Here is a 27,970-nt window from a genome sequence, read left to right on the forward strand (position 1 = left end):
ACGAAAATCTAGAGAAAGCATATTCCTGTTAGGGTGAAAGGAAAGGCAGGTAGATATAGCAAATGCTGGATGACTAAAGAAATTGAGAGTTTTGTTAAGAAAAAGAAGGAAGCATTTGTAAGGTATAGACAGGATAGTTCGAATGAATCCTGAGAAGAGTATAAATGCAGTAGGAGTATAGTTAAGAGGGAAATCAGGAGGACAAAAAGGGGACATGAGATAGCTTTGGCAAATAGAATTAAGGAAAATCTAAAGGGTTTTTACAAATACATTAAGGACAAAAGGGTAGCGAGCGAGAGAATAGGGCCCCTCAAAGATCAGCAAGGTGGTCTTTGTGTGGAGACGCAGAAAATGGGAAAGGTACTAAATGAGTATTTTGCATCAGTATTTACTGTGGAAAAGGATATGGAAGATAGAATGTAGGGAAATAGATGGTGACACCTTGCAAAATGTCCATATTACAGAGGAGGAAGTGCTGGATGTCTTGAAATGCATAACGGTGGATAAATCCCTAGGACCTGATCAGGTGTACCCCAGAACTCTGTGAGAAGCTAGAGAAATGATTGCTGGGCCTCTTGCTGAGATATTTGCATCATCAATAGTCACAGGTGAGGTGCCGGAAGACTGGAGGTTGGCTAACGTGGTGCCACTGTTTAAGAAAGATGCTAAGGACAAGCCAGGGAACTACAGACTAGTGACCTGACATCGGTGGTGCACAAGTTGTTGGAGGGAATCCTGAGGGACAGGATGTACATAGATCCTAGAAAAGTACAGCACAGAATAGGCCCTTTCACCCACAATGCTGTGCGGAGGTTTAATCCAAATGTAAAATATAGTAACTTAACCTACGCATCCCTCAACTCACTGCCATCCATGTGCATGTCCAGCAGTCGCTTAAATGTCCCCAATGACTCTGCTTCCACCACCACAGCTGGCAACGCATTCCATGCATTCACAACTCTCTGCGTAAAGAACCTACCTCTGATGTCTCCTTTATACCTTCCTCCTAATTTCTTCAAACTATGACTCCTTATAAAAGTCATTCTGCCCTGGTGAAAAGTCTCCGGCTATTGACTCTATCCATTCCACTCATTATTTTGTACACCTCAATCAGGTCTCCTCTTTTCCTCCTTCTCTCCAGAGAGAAAAGTCCGAGCTTATTCAACCTCTCTTCATTAGGCAAGCCGTCCAGTCCTGGTAAACCTTCTTTGCACCCTCTCCAAAGCCTCTGTATCTTTCCTATAGTAGGGCGACCAGAACTGGACACAGTTGGGTGGCAACTTTGAGGGATCTATGTACTTGCAAACCCAGATCCCTCTGTTCCTGCACACTGTCAAGAATCCAGTCTGTAATTTGATATTCAGCATTCGGGTTCGACCTTCCAAAATGCATTACTTCACATTTATCCAGATTGAACTCCATCTGCCATTTCTCAGCTCAGCTCTGCATCCTGTCTATGTCGTGCTGCAGCCTGCAGTAGTCCTCTATACTATCGACGACACCTCCAACATTTGTGTCATCTGCAATTTACTAACCCACTCCTCAACCTCCTAATACAAGTAATTTATAAAAACTACAAAGAGCAGAGGCCCAAGAACAGAGCTCTGCAGGACCCCACTCAACATTGACCTCCAGGCAGAATACTTTCCATCTACAACCACTCTCTGCCTTCTGTCAGCCAGCCAATTCTGAATCCAGATAGCCAAATCTCCTTGTATCCCATACTTCCTGAATTTATGAATGAGCCTACCATGGAGAACCATATCAAATGTATTTGGAAAGGCAAGCACTGATTAGGGATAGTCAAAATGGCTTTGTGCGTGGGAAATCATGTTTCAAAAACTTGATTGAGTTTTTTCAGGAAGTAACAAGGAGGATTGATGAGGGCAGACTGGTAGACATGATCTATATGGACTTCAGTAAGGCGTTCAACAAGGTTCCCCATGGGAGACTGGTTAGCCAGGTTATATCTCACGGAATACAGGGAGAACTAGCCATTTGGATACAGAACTGGCTCAAAGGTAGAAGACAGAGGGTGGTGGAGGGTAGTTTTTCAGACTGGAGGCCTGTGACCAGTGGAATGTCACAAGGATGTGCTGGGTCCGCTACTTTTCATCATTTACAGAAATGATGTGGATGTGAGCATTAGAGGTAGTTAGTAAGTTTGCAGATGACACCAAAATTGGAGGTGTAGTGGACAGTGAAGAAGGTTACCTCAGATTACAACAGGATCTTGACCAGATGGGCCAATGGACTGAGAAGTGGCAGATGGAGTTTAATTCAGATAAATGTGAGGTGCTGCATTTTGGGAAAGCAAATCTTAGCAGGACTTATACATTTAATGGTATAGTCCAAGGGAATGTTGCTGAACAAAGAGACCTTGGAGTGCAGGTTCATAGCTCCTTGAAAGTGGAGTCGCAGGTAGATTGGATAGTGAAGATGATGTTTGGTATGCTTTCCAATTATTGGTCAGAGTACTGAGTACAGGAGTCGGGAGGTCATGTTGCAGATGTACAGGACATTGGTTAGGCCACTGTTGGAATATTGCGTGCAATTCTGGTCTCCTTCCTCTTGGAAAGATGTTGTGAAACTTGAAAGAGTTCAGAAAAAATTTACAAGGATGTTGACAAGGTTGGAGGATTTGAGCTATAGGGAGAGGCTGAACAGGCTGGGGCTGTTTTCCCTGGAGCGTCGGACACTGAGGGATGACCTTATAGAGTTTTACAAAATTATGAGGGACATGGATAGGGTAAATAGGCAAACACTTTTCCCTGAGGTCGGGGAGTCCAGAACTAGAGGGCATAGGTTTAGGGTGAGAGGGGAAAGATATAAAAGAGACCTAAAGGGCAACTTTTTCACACAGAGGGTGGTATGTGTATGGAATGAGCTGCCAGAGAAAGTCGTGGAGGCTGCTACAATTGCAACATTTAAGAGGCATTTGGATGGGTATATGAATAGGAAGGGTTTGGAGGGATATGCACTGGGTGCCGGCAGGTGGGACTAGATTGGGTTGGGATATCTGGTTGGCATGGATGAGTTAGACCGAAGGGTCTGTTTCCATGCTGTACACCTCTATGACTCTAATATCGTGATCATTCTTCCCTAAGGGACCATGCTCATTTTGGTTGTCAATTATTCCTGTCTTGTTACCCAATACCTTTTTGGTTCTTCAATGCATTGATTGATAAAACTGTTCCATATACATGCTAAGAATTCCTCCTCCAGCACATCACTACTGATTTGATTTGCCTAATTTATATGCCGATCAAAGTCACCCATAATTACAGCTATAGTCTTATTACTTGCATCTGTAAATTCGTTCCAATGTCTTCAAATTACCACAGCAGCTTGTATTCTATATATAACCCTACTATTGTTTTCTGCCTACTGGTGTTTCTAAGTTCAACCTATACAGATTCTACTTCACCACAACTTACAATAATATTAATTTCCTTTATTAATCAGCAATTCTGACACCTCCTTTTCCTTATTGCCTCTACAACCTGTCCTCCTTAGACAACCCTCTGATTCCAGGTATCAATCCAGTAAACCTCCTTTGAACCATCTCCAACAAATCTACACATTTCCTGACAGATGACGATGGAAATCGTGCACAGTATGAGAAATGCAGTCTCACCAATTCCCTGCATAAATAAAGCAGAACATCCGTACATTTATGTTCTACTCCTGTCATAAAAAAGGTAGCAGCCTATTAACATTCTTGACTATACGCTCTATCTGGGAGAAAGTGAGGACTGCAGATGCTGGAGACCAGAGTTGAAAAGTGTAGTGCTGGAAAAGCGCAGCAGGCCAGGCAGCATCCGAGGAGCAGGAGAGTCTTCTGCCCGAAACATCGATTCGCCTGCTCCTCGGATGCTGCCTGGCCTGCTGCGCTTTTCCAGCACCACACTTTTCAACACTACACGCTCTATCTTCATTCCAAAACTGTAACTCATGCTTTAAATCCTTCTGCACCTCGGAATTCTGCAGTCATACTCCATTCAAAAGTATTCTGCACTAATTTATTCCTCCTGCCGAAATGCATGACTTCACATTTTCCCACATTATACTACTATTTACTAAACCTATCCATCTCTGTCCGCAACTTATGTCCTCATTATAACATTTTTCCCCCATTCTTAGCTACCATGCCTTCATTCCCCTATTTAAGTGATTTATGTAAATTCTAAAAGATTGGGTAACGTATGGCAAGAGACACAGGGGTAACAACTGTAAAACGTTTTTTTTTCCAGAATGAGTGGTGCTCCCCATTCCTCTGTACTTAATGGTTGGAAACGAAAAGATTCAATGACTTACATCGGCCAAATTATTTTCTGTGCCTTTACATTCTTTCTAATGTGTTGAAGACTGATTTCTGCGGCCTGTGTTCATAACATAAATCCAGACATCAATGGGATAAATCTGTACTGCTCCCCCAAGGAGGTCTACAGCTCCTTTTTCCTCAGGTGCAGTACACCAACCGAGACACATCCTCTGGGACTGCTCTGAGCACGATTTCGAATCTCTCGGAGTTTTCCCAGTGACACTGATCTCGGAAGTATTTTCTTACAGACAAACCTTTACCTCGCACGGTGAAAGGCGAATGATAGTGAGGTACTAGTGAATGGAGTGACTCTGTCGGATCTTGCTGCGATATTTGATTGGAATTGAAGACTTGGAAATGTTTCCCACTTTATGTGCTGTAAAAAATACGAATACAAAGGCATCCTCCCCTGAGACCAGGACACAGCCTTACACCTCACGACTTTCAAACCCGTCTGCTGCTTCACTAATTGGTTGGAGCACGAGTTGCTTCCCTCCCCCGGATTGACGTCCATTCCAACGTTCTGATTGGTTGGATCAACCTGTCCCGCCCCTGTCTCACAATTGGTCGTGTCAAGTTATTAACCTCGTGGTCAAGGAGCTGAGAAATGCGTATCATTCACTAGGATCGCGAGCTGAATGGAATGTGTTTTAGCGCCGCGTGTGATGGTTGTTAAGAAATGTCCGTTTATCTCATGTCTAGGCGGTATGTCAAAGTGAAAGTTAGCGTTTGTTGCAATATTCTGGCAAGACGTTAGGTCTCAACCTCCAAGTATGTTGTTTCCGGGGCTGCGATTTAAGCCGCAGAGAGCTTAAAGCTTTCCCCGGTCAATGGCCTCCATCTTCATTCAGTGGGTGAGGGTAGTGCACAGGGACAGTCAGCGCAGCGATGTCACAGTGAGTAGGCGGGGCCTTCTTTAGCCCCCCCCCCCCCTCCTCCATTTGAGCCAATGTCTCCATCTGGGCCTCTGCTGCTTGTTTCCCGGTGGGAGGGAGGAAGGCTTATTGCGGGAAAAAGGCACCGTGAAGGGGAGTTGAAACTGGATGGAATAAAAAGCAATCATCCCGCAGATTACAACTCCTGTAACCGCCTGTAAACTTACAGGGCTCTCAGCAGCTGGATGTCTGACTGAATTCTCCCTGCACGTGGAGCGGTGCAGGAATAGTCCGTCCCCAGTGTGATTGCACCATTGGGTGGCCAGCTCAGGTGGGTAATTGTATCCCTGTCATTGTCCTGATATTTCCACACGATCTCCATAGTGTAGGGATTTCTGCTTCTCCAGGCTGGATGGTCAGATATATTCTAATCCAAAGGACTAAATATCCATATTGTTTTTCAACTATGAAGTGTGATTTTCTCACCCCCCCCACCAGTCTAATTTAAAGCTCTTTCCACAGTCAGTTCACTGGAACACACTTACTCCAGTTGTGTAACTGGTTACAGCCGTTTCTACCATCTACTGGGAAGATCATATGTATCAGGAACAGCAGTAGGCCATTCAACCACTCGAGCCCTGTATAGAATAGCGGAACAATCATGGTCGAGCTGATATTCCTTGTGTCCAGTCTACAACATTTTTTCTTGACACCATTGATTTTCCCCGAATGATCAACAATCCATCAATCTCAGCCTTAACTATACACAAGAACTCTGCCCCCACAGCTTGGTGGCAAGGAGTTCCAACTCTGGCAGGAAATTCCTCATCATCTCAGTTTTAAATTGGGTCCTTTTTATTCTGAGACTGATTTTTGGTCCTCGGCTCTCATATAACGGGGATATCTTCTCCGCATTTAACCTGTCAAGGCACTTATGTTTCAATGAGATCATCACATCGCTCTTGTTTTAAACTCCAATGAGACGTGTCATACTCACTCAATCTGTCACTGGTTAAACCTCTTCCCAGTCAGTGTTAGAACCTTTATTTTCTTTTAAATCGCTTTTGGTTTGACTGTGAGAGCTGAATGATTCCTCTTGGCTGTGAATAGCAGCTTGTTTTAAACAACGAATAAACAAGTTTTTTTTGAGGCTCGGCTGGAAGTTAATTGCAGGCTGGTTCTTGTATGCGAATGTGCATAGGATATAAATAGGCAGGGAAAGAGTTAAGTATTGAGTTTTGTAAAACAAAAGGTTCAACTGAGCATGACTCATCAGATAAGAACGTGTAGTTAACAATGGGGTGCGGGGGAAGAGAGAGAGAATGGGACGACAGTGTGCTTAACCAGACTGCAACTGTTTGGCGATTCATAAGGTCAGTATCTGGGAAGTGTATGCAAGCATAAGAGGTACAGTTAGTAAGTTTGCAGATGACATCAAAATTGGAGATGTAGTGGACAGCGAAGAAGGTTACCTCAGATTACCAGATGGGCCAATGAGCTGAGAAGTGGCAGATCGCGTTTAATTCAGATAAATGTGAGGTGGTGAATATTGGAAAAGCACATCTTAGCAGGACTTATACACTTAATGGTAATGACCTAGGGAGTGTTGCTGAACAAAGAGAGCTTGGAGTGCAGGTTCATAACTCCTTGAAAGTGGAGTCGCAAGTTAGTGAAGAAGGCGTTTGGTATGCTTTCCTTTATTGGTCAGAGTATTGAATACAGGTGTTGGGAGGTCATGTTGCGGCTGTACAGGACATTGGTTCTGGATCAGTGGTGCTGGAAGCGCACAGCAATTCAGGCAGCATCCGAGGACAGGCAAAATCAACGTTTCGGGCAAAAGCCCTTCATCATGACCATGCCGACCAGATATCCCAACCCAATCATGTCCCACCTGCCAGCACCTGGCCCACATCCCTCCAAACCCTTCCTATTCATTTACCCATCCAAATGCCACTTAACTGTTGCAATTGTACCAGCCTCCACCACTTCCTCTGGCAGCTCATTCCATACACATACCACTGAGTGAAAACGTTGCCCCATAGGAGTCTTTTATATCTTTTCCCTCTCACCCTAAACCTATGCCCTCTAGTTATGGACTCCCCAACCCCAGGGAAAAGATTTTGTCTATTTACCCTATCCATGCCCCTCATAATTTTGTAAAACTCTATAAGGCCATCCCTCAGCTGCTGTGCTCTTCCAGCACCACTGATCCAGAATCTGGTTTCCAGCATCTGCAGTCATTGTTTTTACCTCACAGGACATTGGTTAGGCTGCTGTTGGAATATTGTGTGCAATTCTGGTCTCCTTCCTATCGGAAAGACATTGTCAAACGTGAAAGGGTTCAGAAAAGATTTACAAGGATGTTGCCAAGGTTGGAGGAATTGAGCTATAAGGAGAGGCTGAACAGGCTGAGGCTGTTTTGTCTGGAGTGTAGGAGGCTGAGGGGTGACCTTATAGAGTTTTACAAAATTATGAGGGGCATGGATAGGGTAAATAGACAAAATCTATTCCCTGGGGTTGGGGAGTCCATAACTAGAGGGCATAGGTTTAGGGTGAGAGGGGAAAGATATAAAAGACTCCTATGGGGCAACGTTTTCACTCAGTGGTTGTTTGTCTTTTGTGTGAATTGGGCTGTAAGCAAAGGTTATTGGATATAAATCATTGCAGTGTTCACTGAGGTGTATGTGCAGTTTGCTTTATGGAGATGCTTGAACATTCACTAGTAACTGAAATTTTTGAAAATGTCTGTGCCCATTTTTGTCAGTGGGCTGCCTACCAGTTTGAAATACCAGACCAGGGAGTGATGGGGGTGTGTGTGTTTGCAGATTTGGGGTGTGTTCTTCTCCCTTCTAAAGCCCTAGTCCATTGTTTTTTCTCTCGCTGCCCCCCTCTTCTCTCACCCTGTGCCCCCTCACCTCAGCATCGAGTGGGCCCAGCAGTGCAGACTGAATTAGGCTCAGCAGCGTGGACTCATGGCGGTGTCATCAGAAGTAAGTTTGGCTTTCCGGCAGCTTTTGTAGTGACGAGGTGCTCCTAGAGCTGATCTCGTGGTTGCTGCTGTGGAGGTGAGTTTAGGTTCACGGTGGCGTCTGTCAGCGCAGCTTCAAAGAAGCCAGTCTGGCTGCAGTACGAGACCCGACTATATCCATGGCAGCTGCGTCGGTGAGGTGGGCTTACAGTGGACTTATAAAGTGGTAGCCAGCACAGCACAATGAGTGCCATCTGTATTGGTGAGGTCCGGTGAGGTCCAGTGAGGACTCATAGTGACGAGGTCATCTGTGGAGGCAAGATGTTACCAAAGAATGTTGCTTTCTATTGCAGTGGCAAGGCAAAGGGGATTCAAGGCTGGCCACTAGGTCCATGGCCCGTGACAGAGCACTTCCCAACTGGACACTTTCTTTACTTCATTATTCTGCCTTTATGTTCAATGGTCTGATTTATTTTACTGCTTTAATACGGCATGGGAAAGTGATAACACTATATTTTGTAAGAAGATGCATGTGACAATAAATAAATCAAATACAAAAAGTATGTTTTCCCGAGTAGCAGAGACGAGGACTCTAGGGCACAGTGTCAGAGTGAAGGGCCAATACTTTATAACTGAAATGAGGAATTTCTTCAGCCAGAGGATGGTTAATTGTCTTCAGAAGACTGGAGGCCAAATCATTGAGTGTATTTAAGACAGATAGGTTCTTGATTATTAAGTGATCGAAGGTTTGGGGGAGAAGTCAGGAGACTAGGGTTGAGAAACATGTTAGCCATGATTTGATTCTGCTCCAACATTCAATGGGTCGAATGGCCTAATACTGCTCCTAAATCAGTCTGTTTTGGCTGATTGAGCTATTCTGTAAGATCGTGGCTGATCTGATTCTGACCTCAACTCCACTTTCCTTCCAATCCCCTGGAACCCCGTACCTGCTGCATTTCTAACCTCGGCTAAAACTTGATTTGTCATCTCCTTTCCCAGGGATTTATAAGGTTTGAAGGTAGCAAGAATTTATTTTCCTGGCTCCTGACATCTTTCCAGCTGCAGACTACAGCAGGAGACTACTCTTTTTGTGGTGAGTATTTTTGAGCATTCATCTGCAATTTCAGGGCAGTGCTCTGGTTCTGTCGTGCTGGCGATGATGTACTCCTTTTACTGTGGGTCTGAATCCATGTCCTTCTATTTCTCTATTTTACCTTTGATTTGATTTATTGTTGTCTTATTCACTTTGCCCTCCCCAATCATCTCTCTGCCTTGAATAATAGTTTTACTTGAATGTTTGTTTGGCATTTTATTGTTATTTGTGCCGCTTTGAGATTTCTGTTGCTGCTCATCTCTGGTTATATGCCTTTGTGCAATCATTGGATAATGAGTTGTTCACAGCTAGGTAAAACCTGATCTAATTTTGAAGTCAGCAGTGAATTTCAACAGTTTTGATAAACTTCTAAAGATATTTACTTATTTCCTATATTCTGTTTCTTTTCTCACAACATTTAACAGTTGATAACTGGATAGAAAATCAGAGGCCGGGCAGGCAGTACAGAAGCTTCCAAAAGCACTGTCCCTTCTTAACCTTCTTGAACTCTTCAGTCCGTATGGTGAAGCTATTCCAGATTGTTGTTCGGTAAGGAGTTACAGGATTTTCATCCAGTGATGATTTATGCTGAGATCTGTCGTGGTTCCAATGTTTGGGATATAAAACATTTAACAGAAGAGTAACAAAGAAAATAGGTACGGGAGTAAGGCCTTTTTCGATTCTTCTGTTCTGCTATTCAGAATGATCATGGCTGATCATCCTACTAAGTAGCTGAAAATGTGTTGCTGGAAAAACGCAGCAGGTCAGGCAGCATCCAAGGAACAGGAGAATCGACGTTTCGGGCATAAGCCCTTCTTCAGGATTCCTGAAGAAGGGCTTATGCCTGAAATGTCGATTCTCCTGTTCCTTGGATGCTGCCTGACCTGCTGCGCTTTTCCAGCAACACATTTTCAGCTCTGATCTCCAGCATCTGCAGTCCTCACTTTCTCCATCCTACTAAGTAGCCTGTTCCCATTTTTGCCTCACTCCCTTTGATCTCTATCCGTTTTCTTGAAAGTAGGGTGATAGGAGCAGATAGTATGGGAAAGTAGTTAATTGGGGGAGGGGGAATTACAATGCTATTAGGAAGGAACTGGGGCACCTAAACTGGGAACAGATGTTCTCAGGGAAATGCATGACAGAAATGTGGTGTTTTTTAGGGAGCACTTCTGATAGTACGAGATAGATTTGTCCCACTGAGGCCAAGGAAGGATGGTAGGGTGCAGGAACCTTGGTGACCAGGGATGTAGAACATCTAGTCCGAGAGTCCATAGAGATATACAGCATGGAAAAAGACTCGTCTATGCTGAACAGATATCCTTATCTGGTCTCATTTGCCAGCACTTGGCCCATATCCCTCTAAACTCTTCCTGTTCATATACTTATCCAGATGCCTTTTAAATGCTGTAATTGTACCAGTGTCCACCTCTTCTTCTTGCAGCTCATTCCATTTATGCACCATGCTCTGTGTGGAAAAAGTTGCTCCTTTGGTCCCTTTTATCTTTCCCCTCTCGCCCTAAACCTATGTCCTCTAGTTCTGGACTCCCCCACCAGAGAAAAAAGGCCTTGGCTATTTATCCTATCCATACCCCTCATGATTTTATAAACCTCTGAGGTCCCCCCTCAGCTTCTGTTGCTCCAGGGGGAAAAAAGCCCCAGCCTATTCAACCTCTCCCTATAGCTCATCCTGCAACCTTGGCAACATCTTGAAAATCTTTTCTGAACCCTTTTCAAGTTTCTTAATATCTTTCTGGTAGAAAGGAGATGAGAATTGCACGCAATATTCCAAAAGCAGCCTAACTAATATCCTGTACAGCCACAACATGACGTCACAAATCCTGTACTCAATGCTCTGACCAATAAAGGATTTTTCATTATCCTATCTACCTGTGACTCTACTTTCAAAGAACTATGAACCTGCACTCCAAAGTCTTTGTTCAGCAACACACCCCAGGACCTTACCATTAAAAGTATAAGTGAGTCTGGACTATTACAAGGTAGCCAGGAAGGAACTGAGGACAGCTAGAAGGGTGCATGAAAAAGCTTTAGTGGGGAGGATTAAGGAAAACCCTAAGTCGTTCTATACATGTGAGGAGCAAGAGAACAGCCAGAGTGAGAGTAGGGCTGAAAATGTGTTGCTGGAAAAGCGCAGCAGGTCAGGCAGCATCCAAGGAACAGGAGAATCGATGTTTCGGGCATAAGCCCTTCTTCAGGAATGAGGAAAGTGTGTCCAGCAGGCTAAGATAAAAGGTAGGGAGGAGAGACTTGGGGAAGGGGCTTTGGAAATGCGATAGGTGGAGGGAGGTCAAGGTGAGGGTGATAGGCCGGAGTGGGGTGGGGGCGGAGAGGTCAGGAAGATGATTGCAGGTTAGGAAGGCGGTGCTGAGTTCGAGGGATTTGACTGAGACAAGGTGGGGGGGAGGGGAAATGAGGAAACTGGAGAAATCTGAGTTCATCCTTTGTGGTTGGAGGGTTCCCAGGCAGAAAATGAGGGGCTCTTCCTCCAACCGTCGTGTTGCCATGGTCTGGCGATGGAGGAGTCCAAGGACCTGCATGTCAACATATTCATAAAGGTAGTTGTGGATGTGGATTTTAGCAAGGCATTCGATAGTCTTTCATGGTAGGCTCATTCAGAAAGTAAGAAGGCATAGGATAGATGGGAATTTGGCTATCTGGATGCAGAATTAGCTGGCCCATAGAAGATACAGGATGGTGCTAGTTGGAAAGTATTCAGCTTGGAGGTTGGTGACCAGTGGTGTTCCACAGGGATCTGTTTTGGGACTTCTGCTCTTTGTGATTTTTTTTTACATATAAATGATTTGGATGAGGAAGTGGAAGGGTGGATTAGTAAGTTTGTGTCATCAACAAAGTTTGGTGGATAGAGTTGGTTGGTAGAGTTGGATAGAGTTTGGTGGCTGTTGTAGGTTGCAATGGGACATTGACAGGACGCAGAACTGGGCTAAAAAGTGGTAGATGGAGTTCAACCTGGAAAAGAGTGAAGTGATTCTGTTTGCAAGATCAAATTTGAATATAGGGTTAAAGGTAGGATTCTTGGCAATGTGGAGGAACAGTGGGATGTTTGGGTCCATGTCCATAGATCCCTCAAAGATGCCATCCAAATTGATTGGGTTTTTAAGGTGTATGGTGTGTTGACTTCTATGAGCAAGGGTATTGAGTTTAAAAGCTATATGTTGCAGCTCTATAGAGCCCTGGTTAGATCACACTTGGAATATTCTGTTCAGTTCTGGTCGCCTCATTATAGGAAGAATGTGGAACCTTATAGAGGATGCAGAAGAGATTTACCAGGATGCTGCCTGGATTGTAGGGTATGTCTTATGAAAGATTTGAGGGAGCAAAGCCTTTTCTCATTGGAGCAAAAAAGGATGAGAGGTGACTTGATAGAGGTGTACAAGATAATGAGAAGCATAGATAGAATGAACAGTCGGACATTTTACCTGGGCAGAAATGGCTATTGCAAGGGGGCATAACTTTAAGTTCATTGGAGGAAGGTTTAGGGGAGATGTTAGAGGTCGGTTCTTTACACAGAGTGGATGCGTGGAATGCAGTGCCAGCAGTGGGAGTACAGTCAGATACATTAGAGACATTTAAGCAACTCTTGGATAGGCACATTGAGGGAGTGCAGCGTAGATTCACGAAGTCAATTCCTGGAATGGCGGGACTACCTTATGCTGAAAGACTGGAGCGACTGGGCTTGTATACCATTGAATTTAGAAGACAGAGGGGATCTGATTGAGACTATTAAAGGATTGGACACTCTGGAGGCAGGAAACATGTTTCCACTGATGGGTGAGTGCCGAACCAGTGAATACAGCTTAAAAATACAGTGTAGACCATTTAGGATAGAGATGAGGAGAAACTTCTTCACCCAGAGAGTGGTGGCTGTGTGGAATGCTCTGCCCCAGAGGGCAGTGGAGGCCCAGTCTCAGGATTCATTTAAGAAAGAGTTGGATAGAGCTCTCAAGGATAGTGGAATCAAGGGTTATGGAGATAAGGCAGGAACAGGATACTGATTAAGGATGATCAGCCATGATCATATTGAATGGTAGTGCAGGCTCGAAGGGCAGAATGGCCTACTGCTGCACCTATTGTCTATTGTCACGTGGATGATAGTAAAATGAAGGGTATGTAGGTTAGTTTGATCTTAGAGTAGCATAAAAGATTTGTAAAACATTAGCTGAAGGGATTGTACTGTGCAGTGCTGTTCAGTGTTCAATGTAAACATTTTTTTGCATCCACTGTATCTCGGGCCACTTTAAGTACTCTGGATTGCAGATTACCAGGTGCTGGCATTTGTTAGCTTTTAATTCCATGTTTCTTTTTCCCCCCAACACCATTTCCCTGTGAAAACTGATTTCTTTCAGTTCCTCCATTTGTGTTACCCAGCATTTTAGGAATATTATTTGTCATCCTTTGAAAGAACTAAAATATGTGGTCAATTGTTCTGCATCTCATTATTTCACATTGTAACTTTCCCTGTTTCTGACTGTAAGGAACGTGTATTAATTTTCACTAACTTTTTTTATGTACCGTTTTTAGGAGCCCTCACAATTAATCTGTTCCCTTTAAGTTCATTCTCAGACTTTTTTTTTCCCTCTTAATCAATGCTTTAGTCCTCTTGCTGAAACCTGAATTTTGGTTAAAAAGAGCAGCAGACTTGAAGACAATTTGTATGCCCCATCCTTGGATCCAGTACTATCCCTAATATCCCTTGTTAGCCATGGCAGGGTCACATTTCCCATTTCATTTTGTTAGGCATTTGCAGTTCCTCTGAGTGGTCTTTAAAAGTTTGTGATTCCAATTTATTGTAGCCTAATTATATTTCATACCATTGTAATTTCCTCTGTTTAGATTTTGGCCCCTAGTCTCAGAATCAACTGTCACACTCCATCTTAATGAAGCATTCCATCACTTTTTTTCCCACAAGGTGCCTCACACAGCCAGATGACCAATTATTCCTTTCTCATTACTTAGGATCATAGGACTGCTCTCTCATTAGAAAGATGAGTAGTGGTGCTTTAACTTGAGGGTCACCATGCCTCAGGCAAGGGACAAGGTTCAGAATGTGGGACTTTGGTGGTGACCTCAGCTGGTACAGAAATTGAGCATGTGCTGTTGGTGTCACTCTGCATCCAACCAGCGTCCAGCCAACTGAGCTAAGCCATTTGGATCCTCAATGTATTGATTCAAATAAATCTACACACTCCAGGAATTTCTCCTGTACGGTATTTTTATGCTTTGATTTGCTCAATTTAGACACAGATTGGAGTCACCCATAAGACCACCAGATAGTCATTGAGATGTACAGCACAGAAACAGACCTTTCAGTCCAACTCATCCATGCTGATCAGGTGTCCTAAATAAATCTAGTCCTATTGGCCAGCATTTGGCCCATATCCCTGTAAATTCTCTTATACCTATCCAGATGCTTTTCTAAATGTAATTGTACAGGCCTCAATTTTCTCTGGCAACTCACTTCATACATGGAGCTGCATGAAAAAGTTGCCTCTTAGGTCCTTTTCTAAATTCTTCCCCTCTCACCTTAAATCTATGCCCTCTAGTTTTGGAGTTGCCCACCCCAGGGAAAAGACCCTGTCTATTTACCCTATCCATGCCACTCGTGACTTTATGAACCTCTATAAGGTCACCCCTCAGCCTTTGACGCTCCAGAGAATATAGTCCCATTCTATTCAGCCTCTCCAAATAGCTCAAACTCTCCAACCCTAGTAACATCCGTGTAAATCTTTTCTGGAACCCTTTCAAGTCTTGAGCATCCTTCCTGTGGCAGGGAGACCAGAATTACATGCAATATTCCAGAAGTGGCCGAACAGAGCTGCAACATGACTTTTTAACTTCTATACTCAATACACTGACCAATAAGTGCAAGCATACCAAACTTCATCTTCACTATCCTACCTACCTGTGACTCCACTTTCAAGGAACTAAGAACCTGCAGTCCAAGGTCTCTTGTTCAGCAACACTCCCCAGAATGTGACAATTAAGTGTATAAGTCCTGCCCTGATCTGCCTTGCCAAAATGCAACACCTCACACTTATCTAAATTAAACCCCGTCAACCGTGCATTGGCCCATCTGATCAAAATCCCGTTGTAATCTGAGGTAACCTTTTTTGCTGTCTACTACACCTCCACTTTTGGTTTCATCTGCAACTTACTGACCATACCATCTACGTTCACATCCAAGTCACTTGTATAAATGATGAGAAGCAGTGAACCCAGCACTGATCCTTGTGGCGTACCACTAGTCACAGACCTCCACTCTGAAAGGCAACCCTCCACCACCACCCTCTGTCTTCTACCTTCGAGTCAGCTCTATGTCCAAATGGCTAGTTCTCTCTGTATTTCATGTGATTTAACCTTGCTAACAAATCTACAATGAGGAACCTTGTCAAATGCCTTACTGAAGTCCACGTGGATTATGCAATGCTCTGCCCTCATTAATCCTCTTCGTTACTTCCTTTAAAAAAAGACTCAATTAAATATGAGATGTGATTTCCCATGCACAAAGCCTTGCTAACTATCCCTAACCAATCCTTGCCTTTCCAAATGTGGTACATCCTGTCCCTTGGGATTCCCTCCAACTTTGAGAGAAAGTGAGGGCTGCAGATGCTGGAGATCAGAGCTGAAAATGTGTTGCTGGAAAAGCGCAGCAGGTCAGGCAGCATCCAAGGAACAGGAGAATCGACGTTTCCTTCCTGAAGAAGGGCTTATGCCCGAAACGTCGATTCTCCTGTTCCTTGGATGCTGCCTGACCTGCTGCGCTTTTCCAGCAACACATTTTCAGCTCATTCCCTCCAACTTGCCCACCATTGATATCAGATTCACCGGTCTATAGTTCCCTGGTTTGTCCTTCTACCATTCTTAAACAGTGGCACCATGTTAGCCAACCTCCAGTCTTCCAGCACCTCACCTGTGAACATAGAACATAGAAAAATACAGCGCAGTACAGGCTCTTTGGCCCTCGATGTTGCGCCGATCCAAGCCCGCCTAACCTACACTAGCCCACTATCCTCCATATGCCTATCCAATGCCCGTTTAAATGCCCATAAAGAGGGAGAGTCCACCACTGCTACTGGCAGGGCATTCCATGAACTCACGACTCGCTGAGTAAAGAATCTACCCCTAACATCTGTCCTATACCTACCACCCCTTAATTTAAAGCTATGCCCCCTCGTAATAGCTGACTCCATAAATGGAAAAAGGTTCTCATGGTCAACCCTATCTAAACCCCTAATCATCTTGTACACCTCTATCAAGTCACCCCTAAACCTTCTTTTCTCCAATGAAAACAGCCCACATTGCCTCAGCCTTTCCTCATACGATCTTCCTGTGACTATCAATAATACAAATATCTCAGCCAGGGGCCCAGCAATCCCATCCCGAGCTTCCCACAGATTGGGGGTACACCTGATTTCAGGGGATTTATCCACTTCTGTGTTTTAAGATGTCCAGCGCCACCTCTAATATGAACATTTTTCAGGATGTTGCTGTTTCCTTCTCCATGTTTCCTTCTCCATGTTTATCTTCCATGTCCTCCTCCACAGTAAACACTGATGCAAAATACTTGTTTAGTATCTCCCCCAAGATTGACTTGCTGATCTTTAAGGTGTCCTATTTTCTCTCAAGTTAGCTTTTTTGTCCTTCATGTATTTGTAGAATTTCTTTTTTGGATTCTCCTTAACCCTATTTACCAAAACTATGTCATGTTCCCTTTTTGCCCTCCTGACTTCCCACTTAAGAATACTCCCACTCCCTTTGTACTCTTTGAGGGAATCACCTGATCTCTGCTGTCTATACCTGACATATGCTTCTTTCTTAGTATTGATCAAAACCTCAATTTCCCTCATCATCCAGTCTTGCCCTTTAGCCTAACAGGAAAATACTGTCTCTGGACTCTCATTTTTGAATGCTTCCCATTTTTCTAGCTGTCCCTTCACCTGTGAATATCTGCCCTCAATATCTGCCCTTGTGAAAGGTCTCATCTCATACTGTCACACTTGGCCTTCCTCCAGTTTAGAACTTTAACCTTTAGATCCAGTCTATCCTTTTCCACCACTACTTTAAAAGTAACAGAATTATGGTCACTGGCCCCAAAGTGTCATCTTATTTCCCAAGGGTAGATCAATACACTAGTATTTATATCTATATAGTGAATCAGAAAAGTTTCTTATACACACTTAACAAATTCCTCTCTATCCGATTCTTTAACACTTTGGCAGTCCCGATCTATGTTCGGAAAGTTAAAATCCCCTACCATAACCACCTTATTCTTACAGATAACAGATCTCCGAAGAAATGTCTCAATTTCCTGCTGACTATTGGGCAGTATATAGTACAAGGAGAAAGTGAGGACCATCTACATCTACCCATGATCCGCCTTTCCACCTACCTTCATCCCCAACTCCATTATTTATCTCTCAGCCACCTTGCCTTTTCACATTCCTGATGAAGGGCTTATACCTGACACATTGACTTTCCTGCTTCTTGGATGTTGCCTGACCTGTTGTGCTTTTCCAGTGCCAGTTGGCCCATTGAGTCTGCTCCACCGTTTGATCATAAATGATGTTTCTTGACCCCATTCTCCTGTCTTCTACTTGCTTTTGGAACTATTGATCCCCTTACCAATCAAGTCCTAACTATCTCTATCTTGAACACACTCAATGACTTGGTGTCCACAGCCGTCTAAAGCAGTGAATTCCATGGAATCACCACCCTGTGGCTGAAGAAACTCTTCCTCGTTTCAATTCTGATGGGCATCTCTTCACACTCAGATTGTGCACTTGGATTCTAGTCTCTATGGAGATAGGCCCTTTTGGACCAAACTGTTCCATGCTGACCAAAATGTCCATCCACGTTAACTCCATTTCCCTGCACTTGGCCCATGTCTTTCTAAGCCTTTTCTATCCACATACCTATCCAAATGCCTTTTAAATGTTGTTGATATACCTGCCTCAACCACTTCTGGCAACTCATTCCGTATGCTTACCATCCTCTGCGTAAATAAAATGGCCCCTCTTTCCCTTATCTTCAATTGTTGCCCTCTAGTCCTCAATTCCTCAACCCTGGGAAAGAAGATGGAGTGCATTCACCCTATTCATGCCTCTCATGATCTCATACACTTCTATAAGATCCCCCTCAGTCTCCATGCTCTGAAGAAAAACTCCTAATCTGTCCAACCTCTCCCTATAACTCAGACAGTCGAGTCCTTGCAACATCCTTGTATTTTTTTTTATTCATTCTTTCCAGTTTGATAATATCCTTCCTATAACAAGGTGACCAAACAGAACACAGTGCTCCAAGTGTGGCCTCAGTGTCCCGTACAACTGTAACATAACTTCCAAACTTTTATACTCAGTGCTCTGACTGATGGCCAGTGTGCCAAAAGCCGCCTTCACTGCTCTGTCGACCTGTGACTCCACTTTCAGAGAACTGTGCACCTGAACCCCAAGGTCCCTCTGTTCCAATACACTCGTTTAAGGCCGTACCATTCACCGTGAATCTGCTAGCTTGATTTGAATTTTCAAAACGCAAGACCTCACATGTATCTATATTAAACTCCATTTGCCATTTTTTGGCCAAGTTCCCCAGCTGATCAAAGTCCTACTGCAATTTCTGAACCTTCTTCACTGTCCACAATACTGCATACTTTATTGTCATCTGCAAATGTACTAATCATGCTTTGTACATTCTCATCCAAATCATTGATATCGATATCAAACAGCAATGGGCCCAGTACCGACCCATGAGGCACTCCACTAGTCACAGGCATCCAGTCTGACCAGCATCCTTCCAGTATTAACCTTTGCTTCTTATCATCAAGCCACTTGTGTATCCAATTTGCCAGCTTCCCCTGGATTCCATGTGATTGAACTTTCCAGAGCAGTCTACCATTGGAACCTTGTCAAAGGCCTTACTGAAATCCATATACACTACCTTACTGCCCTGCCCTTGTCAACCTTCCTGGTCTCCTCATTAAAGAACTTTACCAAATTTGTGAGGCATGATTCCTCACGCACAAAGCCATGCTGTCTCCTCCTAATCAAACGCTGTCTTTCCAAATGCCTGTATATCTTATCCCACAGAATCTTCTCAAGTAAATTTACCCATCATAAATGTTAGGCTTACTGGTCTATAGTTCCCAGGTTTTTCTTTGCAGCACTATTTGAATAAGAACACAATATTCACTCCCCTCCAGTTTTCTGGGAACCTTACCTGTGGCTAACGATAATGCAAAAATATCACAATTTCTTCTCTAGCCCCTTGCAGTGTTCTTTGGATATATTTGGTCAGGACCAGGAGATTTATTTCCTCTTCACATGTTCTAATATATTCAACACCACCTCTACTGTGTTATGGACTGTCCCCCAAGGTATCACCACTAACTTCCCCAAGCCTTTGTCTTTCTCCATGGTAAACACAGGAGAAATATTCATGGTGAATCTCAGCCCCTCCATGTGGTTTGACACATTCATGTCCACTTTGGTCCTTGAGGGGTACTATTTTCTCTGTAGTTATTCTTTTTCCTTTAACATAGTTACAGAACCACTTTGGATTCACCCTAATCCAAGCCAAGGCTATCTCGTGCCCACTTTTTGCTGTCCTGATTTCCTCCTTCAGTAAGCTCCTGTATCACCTATATACCTCCAGGGATTCCCTTGATCTCAGCTGCCTGTAGCTGAGCCATATCTTCTTTTTTCTGGTCAAAGCCTCAATATCTCTTGTCATCCAGGGATCCCTATTCCTGCCAACCTTGCTCTTTACCCTCACAGAAACATATAGACCTTGAACTCTAGCTATCTCATTTTAAAGGCCTTCCACTTGCCGGAGTCCCATTTGCCTGCAAACAAACTACTCCAATCAACCCCAGAAAGTTCCTGTCTAATTCCATTGAAATTTACTTTGCCCCAAGTTAGGACTTGAACCTTGGACCAGTTTTGTCCCTGTCCATAACTTCTATAAAATTAATAGAACTATGGGCATGAGTCCTAATATGTTTCCCCACTGTTACCTCCATCACTTGTCCTGCCCTACTTCCCAAGAGTAGGTAGAGTTTTGCCCCTTCCTGAGTAGGACCCTCTATATACTGCTTGAGGAAACTTTGCTGAATGCACTTAACAACTTCCACCCCATCTAAGTCCTTAACGCTATGGCCGTTTCAGTCTGTGATAGGAAAATAAAATCCTCTGCTCTGACAACTCTATATTGCTCCTGCAAGTCTCCCCAGTCTTCCTATATATTTGTTCTTCTAATGTTTGTTGAAATTTGGGGGCTTATGGTACAACACTAAAGTCACTGTCCCCTTAGCTCCACCCATAAAGCCTCAATTGGATGATCCCTAGTTATTTAATCTGATGACTGCTGTTATACTTGTCTTAATCAAAAATACAACTCCCCCTCCCCTCCTTCCACCACCCCTGTCCTGCCCAAAATCTGTACCCTGGCACATTAAGCTGCTGGTGCTCTCCCGCCCATAGCCATGTTTCTGTAATGGCTATAATATCCCAGGTCCACATACCTAACCACTTCGAGATCATTGACCTAGCCTGTCAGCTGCCTTGCATTGAATTAGATGAGATTTAATTTTGCACCCTGTTGTGTTCCAGCCTGACCTGTTCTTCAACTGATTATTTCTGATTACTGTATCTCCTTTCAGCCTCACGCTTGCCTCCCTGCTGTTAAGGATGCACCCCCGCCAATCTAGTTTAAATCTTCCCTGCCAGTACTAGCAAACCTGGCCACCAAGATATTGGTCCCCCTCCAGCTCAGGTGCAACTTGTCCCTCTTGAACAGGTCACCTCTGTCCCAGAGAAAATCTGATCTAAAAATCTGAATCCCTGCACCAATTACTGAGCCATACCTTCATCTGCCATATACTCATGTTCTTACCCTCACTATCACGTGGAACTGGAAGGAATCCAGAGATTATCACCTACGAAAGCTTGGAAATAAGTTAAAAACCAAACTCTCTGTAATCACACTGCAGGACATAATCTCTATTTCTACCTATGTCATTAGTGCATGTTTAGCACTACTTGTTAACAGGCCCATGACTATCTACTCTGCAGTGCAGGTGACAACTTTCAGACTGTAATGTATGTGTCAGGATGATGCCTCTCTCTCTCTTGCCCACTCTCTGCTGTTGAAACATCTTCTCCACCTCCATTCTATCCAGGCCTCTGTGTTCTTTAAATTTCGATCATGTCCTCCTGTTACTTCTAAACTCTGTTGGACCCAAGACTGAAGTCCTCAATTGCTCCTAGTATGACAAGACCTTAATCCCTGCGATCATTCTTGTCAACCCTCTATGAACCCCCTTCAAAGCCAGCACAACTTCCTTAGATATTGGGCCCAAAACTGCACACAATATTCCAAATGTGGTCTGACTAGAGCAGATATAGCCTCAGCTGTACGTCTCTGCTTTTGTATTCTAAGACCTTTTTGAAATAAATGTTAAAATGGCATTTGCCTTCTGAACTGCCAGACATGATGGTCTTCCACATTCCTGATGGCAATGGTTAAATTCGTTAAGTTGGATGATGCCATCAGCACCCATACAGGATGACCAGTGAGCTGCCAAAAGAATGTGGAAGCTGAATGTGAAATTGTTGCCCCAGAAAGATTGGGGGAAACCCCTCTTTGACTCTCAAGCAGACTGGTGGGAAACAGTCAAGAGGAACATCAAGATTTTTCATCCTCAAATATGTTCAGAAGGTGAGAGAGATGGGGCAAAACTGTTCAAACTCCAGAAATGCATGCAGAACCTATTGCTGCTGCAGACAATGGGGATCGATGTCACTGAGGATCTCCATGGGATGAAGACATTGATAGGGTCACTTATGGAATATAGTGTGCAATTCTGGGCTCCCTCCTGTGGAAAGATGTTGTGACCCTTGAAAGGGTCAGAAAAGATTTACAAGGATATTGCCAGAATTGGAGGGTTTGAGCTATAAAGATAGACTGGGGCTGTTTTCTCTGGAGCATTGGAGGCTGAAGGGTGACCTTAGAGATGTTTATCCTTTTCATGCTCATTATTTTATAAACAGACAAGATCTTTTCCCTTGGAAGTCAAGAACTAGAGGTTTTAGGGTGGTGGGGGGAGGAAGTGAGGAAGATTAAAAAGGGACCTAAGAGGCAACTACTTCATGCAGGGGGTAGTACGTGCATGGAATGAGCTGTCGGAGGAAGTGGTGGAGGGTAGTACAATTAGAGCATTTAAAAGGCATCTGGATGGATTTATGACTAGGAAAGGTTTAGAGGGATATCAGCCAAGTGTTGGCAAATGGAACTACATTAGGTTAGGATATGTAGTTGGCATGGATGAGTTGGACCAAAGGGTCTGTTTCCATGCTGTACATATCTATGATTCCATGACGCCCCTTATTAACCTTATGAACACCAAGTCCCCTTGTGCTTAATTCTGAAGCCTCACCATTCAGAGAATAGTCTACACCTCCACTCTTCTGACAAGGTGCATAATCTCTCTTTCCCACATCGTATTCCATCTGTCTCTTTGCCCACTCATTAGCCTGTTCCAAGTCATCCCCAGCCTCCCCGCTTCCTCAATACTACCTGTCCCTCCACCTACCTTTTGTCAACTGCAAGCTTAGCAACCATGTCCTCAGTTCCTTCTTCAAAATTGTTAGTGTATAACATGAATAATTACAGTCCCAACACTGACTCCTGCAGAAGTTCATGAGTACCAGTTACCATCCTGAAAAAGACCTCTTTATCCCTACTTGCTACCTTCTGCCAGTCAGCTTGTCCTCCATCCATGCCAGTACATTGCCACTAACACCATGGCCTCCTGTTCTGCACTTCATCAAATGCCTTCTGGAAATTCAAAATTATCACATCCAGTGGCTCTCCTTTTGAAGAGGTAACCAACAAGTTAGACAAAGAATTCTAATATTTTCAGGTGTAACTTCCTCCTGACAAAGCCATGCTGACTCTGCCCTGTTTTACCATGCACCTCCACGTACTCTGCATCAAACTGTGCATAGACCATCAGTGTACAAACACCAAGTGTTCCCACTTACTGAGGTTGTACCTGTCCCTGGCAGTATGAAGGAAAGGTCGAGCCTCCAAATAGTTGGATTGTCCCATATCACCTGTCCCTTGGAATTAGTGCAGGGGAAACCCCTTTGACTAGTCCATCAGGAAGTGGTTTGCACGTAGTGTCCTTAAGACCTTTCGGGAAAAGGAGAGGATTGATCTTGTCGGGACGTTCCCTGAACATAGTCATTTCTGGTGATGAGACATTCACCCAAAATTTTCCAACCAGCACCAAGATGTTGCTTGGCTGGTGGTGAGAAGGGCACTCCCTGTGAGATCCTTCATGGATGCACAGACTCTGCATCACAACACAATGCCATTAAAATGACTGCATGCAGGGTGAGACTGTCTCACACCACCTGCTGGAATGTGCCTTTGCAAAGGAAGTCTGGAAGAAGATGCAGTGGTTTATGTCCAGGTTTGTCCTGAGCAGCTCTGATGCAGGACTCTGTGCTCTACAGTCTGTTCCCCGAGATGCACACTGAGGCAAACATGTGCCTGAAGGACCATCAACTCAATGAAAGAATCTCTTTGGTCTGCCTGAAACTTGTTGGTCTTCCAGATGAAAGAGTTAACCTTAACCAAGTGTTACAGATTGGCACACTCCAAAGTCCCAAACTACTTCTGAGGGATGCAGTAAAGTTTCTGGCAGTTGCTGCTAAGGCACAGTGAGGAACTACTGTCTGAGGCCTTTCTGCCAAAGGACAATAGGGGTCAGTTCTCTTATTGGACCCTCCCGATGCCTCAGATGTAAATAGGTCCCAGTACTCAGCTTAATCAGAAATGCATTCAGGTTAGTTGGAACTGTTGAGCAAGTCAAACTCCAATGTTTCTCTTTGCACATAAAAAATGTATCAATCTGAATTGCTTTAGTAACTGTATGTACACAAAGATTTCCTTTGGCAAAACAAATTCTGAATAGTTCTAATCTAACTTGCATCAAATTTTATAACTGGGACATGAGCAAGGCTAAAGAGGCTAGCATTCACTGCTGTGACCATTCTCCCACAGTATTGCTCAGTGAGGAGTTGCAGGATTGTCAGGCAGCAGCTATAAAGAAACAGCAAGATGTTTCCACAAGAGGACATTGTATGCCTGGGAGGAGGAAGGTTTATAGGCGATGATTCCCCATACATTCTGCTTTTGACCTTTCTTTTTGAAGGAATGATTTGTCACAGTTATTCCTGTAATGTAGATGGAGGAAACAGTTTCCTTAAGTATCCCACTGCTCTCACTGTCTCTACTCTTATTGTGGAGGTCAGTGTTGGATTGGGGTGGATAATGTTTTAAAAAAAAACACCAGCGGCATTCCAAAAGCTAGTGCTTCCAAACAAACCTGTTGGACTATAACCTGGTGTTGTGATTTTTAAAAAAAAATATTTCAGCTTTCTCACCTTATTGAGGGCTGAGTCTTAGATTTCACAGAATCTCTACAGCATGTAAACAGACTCTTTAGCCCTACAAGTCCACACTAACCCTTAGTATCCCACCCAAACCCACTCTGTATTACTCTACATTTACCCCTAATCTACACCCTGATTAGGGGTGAACACTACACTATAGGCAACTTAGCATGGCCAGTTCACCTAAACTGCACATCTTTGGATTGTGGGAGGAAACTAGAGTACCTGGAGGAGAATACGTGCAAACTCCACACAGTCACCCGAGACTGGAATTGAACCTGGGTCCCTGGTGCTGTGAGGCTTCATTACTAAACACCTGAGCAACTGGGTCCCTGTCCCTGAAGGACATTCATGAACTGGTTGGGTTTTTATGACAGCTGAAAATGTGTTGCTAGAAAAGCGCAGCAGGTCAGGCAGCGTCCAAGGAGCAGGAGAATCAACGTTTTGGGCATGAGCCCTTCTTCAGGATTCTCCTGCTCCTTGGACGCTGCCTGACCTGCTGCGCTTTTCTAGCAACACATTTTCAGCTCTGATCTCCAGCAGCTGCAGTCCTCACTTTCTTCTAGGGGTTTTTATGACAATCCAGTAACTTTTCATGGTCACTATTTGAGTATTTTTCTCCATTTCACAACCTGCTTTTACTGTCTTAAACAGTTCTCTCTTTCTCATTACTCATCTTTTCCTGATTTAAATTTGTTTTACAGAGAATCACGGAGGCACATTCACGAGCAAGAATTCCAAACAAACATCCCATCAAGATCTGAATGTGAAAACCATTGGATATTCTGTTTTTTTTTGTGGGGGGAAAAATTACAAACATCAGTGTGACTGGAAATGGACAAAGACACATCCACAGTTGAGTTCTGGTGAACTGTCTGTGGCCAGGTCTTGAACCAGTTCCACAGCCTGAATAATATCACACTGTGGAGAGAGACTGTATCCCTGTCTTGTGTATGAGTGAGGAGTCAGTTGCTCAAATGGAGGGACATGAGGATACCTGCACTACAGAGAAACCATGGAAGTGTGGGGACTGTGGGAAGGGATTTAAACACCCATACCTCTTGGAAACTCATCAACGCAGTCACACCGGGGAGAGGCCGTACACCTGCTCTGTTTGTGGGAAAGGATTCACCCGGTCATCTGACTTTCTGAAACATGAACGGACTCACACTGGAGAGAGGCTGTTCATCTGCCCTGAATGTGGGAAAGGCTTCAGGGACTCATCCAGCCTGCAAAAACACAAGCAAATTCACACTGGGGAGAGGCCATACACCTGCTCAGAGTGTGGGAAAGGATTCATTCGATCAGCCCACCTGCTGACACACCAGCGAGTTCACACTGGAGAGAGGCCATTCCCCTGTTCAGAGTGTGGCAAAGCATTCTCTCAGCTATCCAACCTCAGGACACACCAACTGGTTCACACTGATGAGAGACCTTTCAAATGTTTGCACTGTGAGAAAAGCTTTAAACGCACATGTGACTTGCTGATACACCAACAGATTCACACTGGGGAGAGGCCATTCCCCTGCTCCGTTTGTGGGAAACGATTTATTCATTCAAAAAACCATCTGAGACACCAGCGAATACATACTAGTGAGAAGTTTTGACCTGTTCTGGTGGGAAAGGAATTACTTTGTCATCCCACCTGCTGAGACACTAACGTGCACAAATGACTGCAGGGCAGGGGTCTGTTGTTGTTGCTGTTCTTTAATTAAACTTTTCCTCACGTCATCTCTGCATATCTTTCCCAAAACCTTTTAATTGCACCTCCCTAATCTTTGGATCATCATGATGTGGAGGTGCTGGTTTTGGACTGGTCTAGACAAAGGCAGAAGTTGCACAACATCAGGTTATAGTCTTAACAGGTTTATTTGAAATCCCAAGCTTTATCACTTCACCTGACAAAGGAGCACTGTGGTTTCAAATAAACTTATTGGACAATAACCTGGTGTCATGTGACTTCTGACTGAGGCCATCACAATATGGAACCAATATTTTATTTCTGTACCTGTAAACTAGTACACTTGAAGCATGGTATCAGACCGGGCCTGTAGTTGTGAGCGAAAGAGATTTTTTTTAAAAAAGAGGCCAGCAATTTTTCCCTGGTTTTCTCCCTGATATCTCCATTTTGAAGTTCAAGCATCCATATGTTTTGCTCGCTGCTTTCTTAAGTCCCACCTGCTTTGAAGTGGTTTAAAACAGATTGTGTTTTTTTTATTCCTCAGTTGATCATTGACACATGTCCATGGGTCTGTTTCTGCTGAAAGTAATGCCAAAATTCAAGGAAGTACCATTCTTGATGGCAGTGAAACAAATCCACTTTGTGTTAAATGCACTGTATCAAGTCTTGATCACCCAGTTCTCTGGGGTGGGGTGGAAATAATCCCCAGTTAGTGGCGTTGCCACCATCATTTACACCCATTGATGCTGTCACTTATGCAATCAATCCAACACAGTGGACTGTTTCTCCATGCTGGAATGCTATATTTCAGGCTGTCTAATCCAGTCCAAATTTTTTCCAAAGTCAATGGACTGGAATGTTCTCAGTTGATTGAGTGTTTCTCAATACTTTTCCAGTGAGGTTCATCTGAGATCTTTTTCCAGTGACAAGCATGTGTCCTTTCTCATTTAAATGCCAATACAATGAAGGTTGTGACAAGTGGCTGTTTGATTTTGACATGACTGGGTTGGTTTCCTGTCTGCCAATCCTAACCTGATGGTATCCCTGCAAATGAAGGATCGGAATTTGGAAAACCGAATTCAATCATCCTTTAACTATCTTGCTCCCTGTCTCAGTGGTGGACTGTGAGATGGATTATAATAGTGCTTAACCAATGCCCTGGAGACCTGATTGATGAATGTGACAGGATTGACACACAGCATTGCCCTTTGCTGTGAAGGGCACTGCTTGTCACTGGCCACCCGGGTGTTTTCCTATCTTCCTGGTGGTGGAAATTGAATAAAGATTCGTGCACTTTGTGTCTCTCACTGTGTCTCACACCTGCACACACACACCCCATGGGTGCTGGGAAAAAATAAGCACTACCGCAGTTAGGCGGTAGTGTGGGGGTTAAAAAAGGAAAAATAAAAAAAAGCGAAAAAGAAAAAAAAACAGGAGTGTCAGAGGTTCTGCTCACTCTGAGAGCTGGTTCTGTTTAAACTGGATCAGTGTGTGCGTGTTCAAGGACTCTCCTCCTTGAAGGTATCTGAGAGGAAGGG

The 27,970-nt window shown here is 43.9% G+C and overlaps 1 protein-coding gene and 1 long non-coding RNA gene across 3 annotated transcripts in view; one reads left to right on the plus strand and one right to left on the minus strand.

Moving 5' to 3' along the window:
* The window catches only part of LOC148136261 (uncharacterized), a 28,872-nt gene extending 24,089 nt beyond the window's left edge, over positions 1-4,783 (minus strand). The window contains exon 1 of the long non-coding RNA XR_015754646.1: positions 4,318-4,783. This is a non-coding gene — a long non-coding RNA (uncharacterized LOC148136261). The remainder of the gene's footprint in view (positions 1-4,317) is intronic.
* Positions 4,784-5,390: 607 nt separating this feature from the next.
* On the plus strand, positions 5,391-27,730 carry LOC122543964 (uncharacterized). 2 transcript variants are annotated; one of them, XM_087983795.1, is made up of 4 exons: positions 5,391-5,530; positions 9,167-9,260; positions 9,686-9,809; positions 25,456-27,730. In XM_087983795.1, exon 4 carries the CDS (start codon positions 25,705-25,707, stop codon positions 26,356-26,358), a length of 654 nt encoding a protein of 217 aa, XP_087839921.1. In that variant the 5' UTR covers positions 5,391-5,530; positions 9,167-9,260; positions 9,686-9,809; positions 25,456-25,704; the 3' UTR covers positions 26,359-27,730. The 2 variants fall into 2 exon arrangements, with proteins under 2 accessions (XP_087839921.1, XP_087839922.1); XM_087983796.1 differs by lacking the exon at positions 5,391-5,530 and adding an exon at positions 7,852-8,189 and having other exon boundaries at positions 25,456-25,685.
* Positions 27,731-27,970: the final 240 nt, after the last annotated feature.

The sequence above is a fragment of the Chiloscyllium plagiosum genome, unplaced genomic scaffold (assembly GCF_037043375.1).
Source record: "Chiloscyllium plagiosum isolate Xiang-an unplaced genomic scaffold, Cpla_swu_hap1 HiC_scaffold_46, whole genome shotgun sequence".
Taxonomy (NCBI): Eukaryota; Metazoa; Chordata; class Chondrichthyes; order Orectolobiformes; family Hemiscylliidae; genus Chiloscyllium; species Chiloscyllium plagiosum.

Coding starts and splice junctions, on each gene's coding strand:
- LOC122543964 (XM_087983795.1), top strand. CDS start 25,705: ATGAGTGAGGAGTCAGTTGCTCAAATGGAGGGACATGAGGATACCTGC.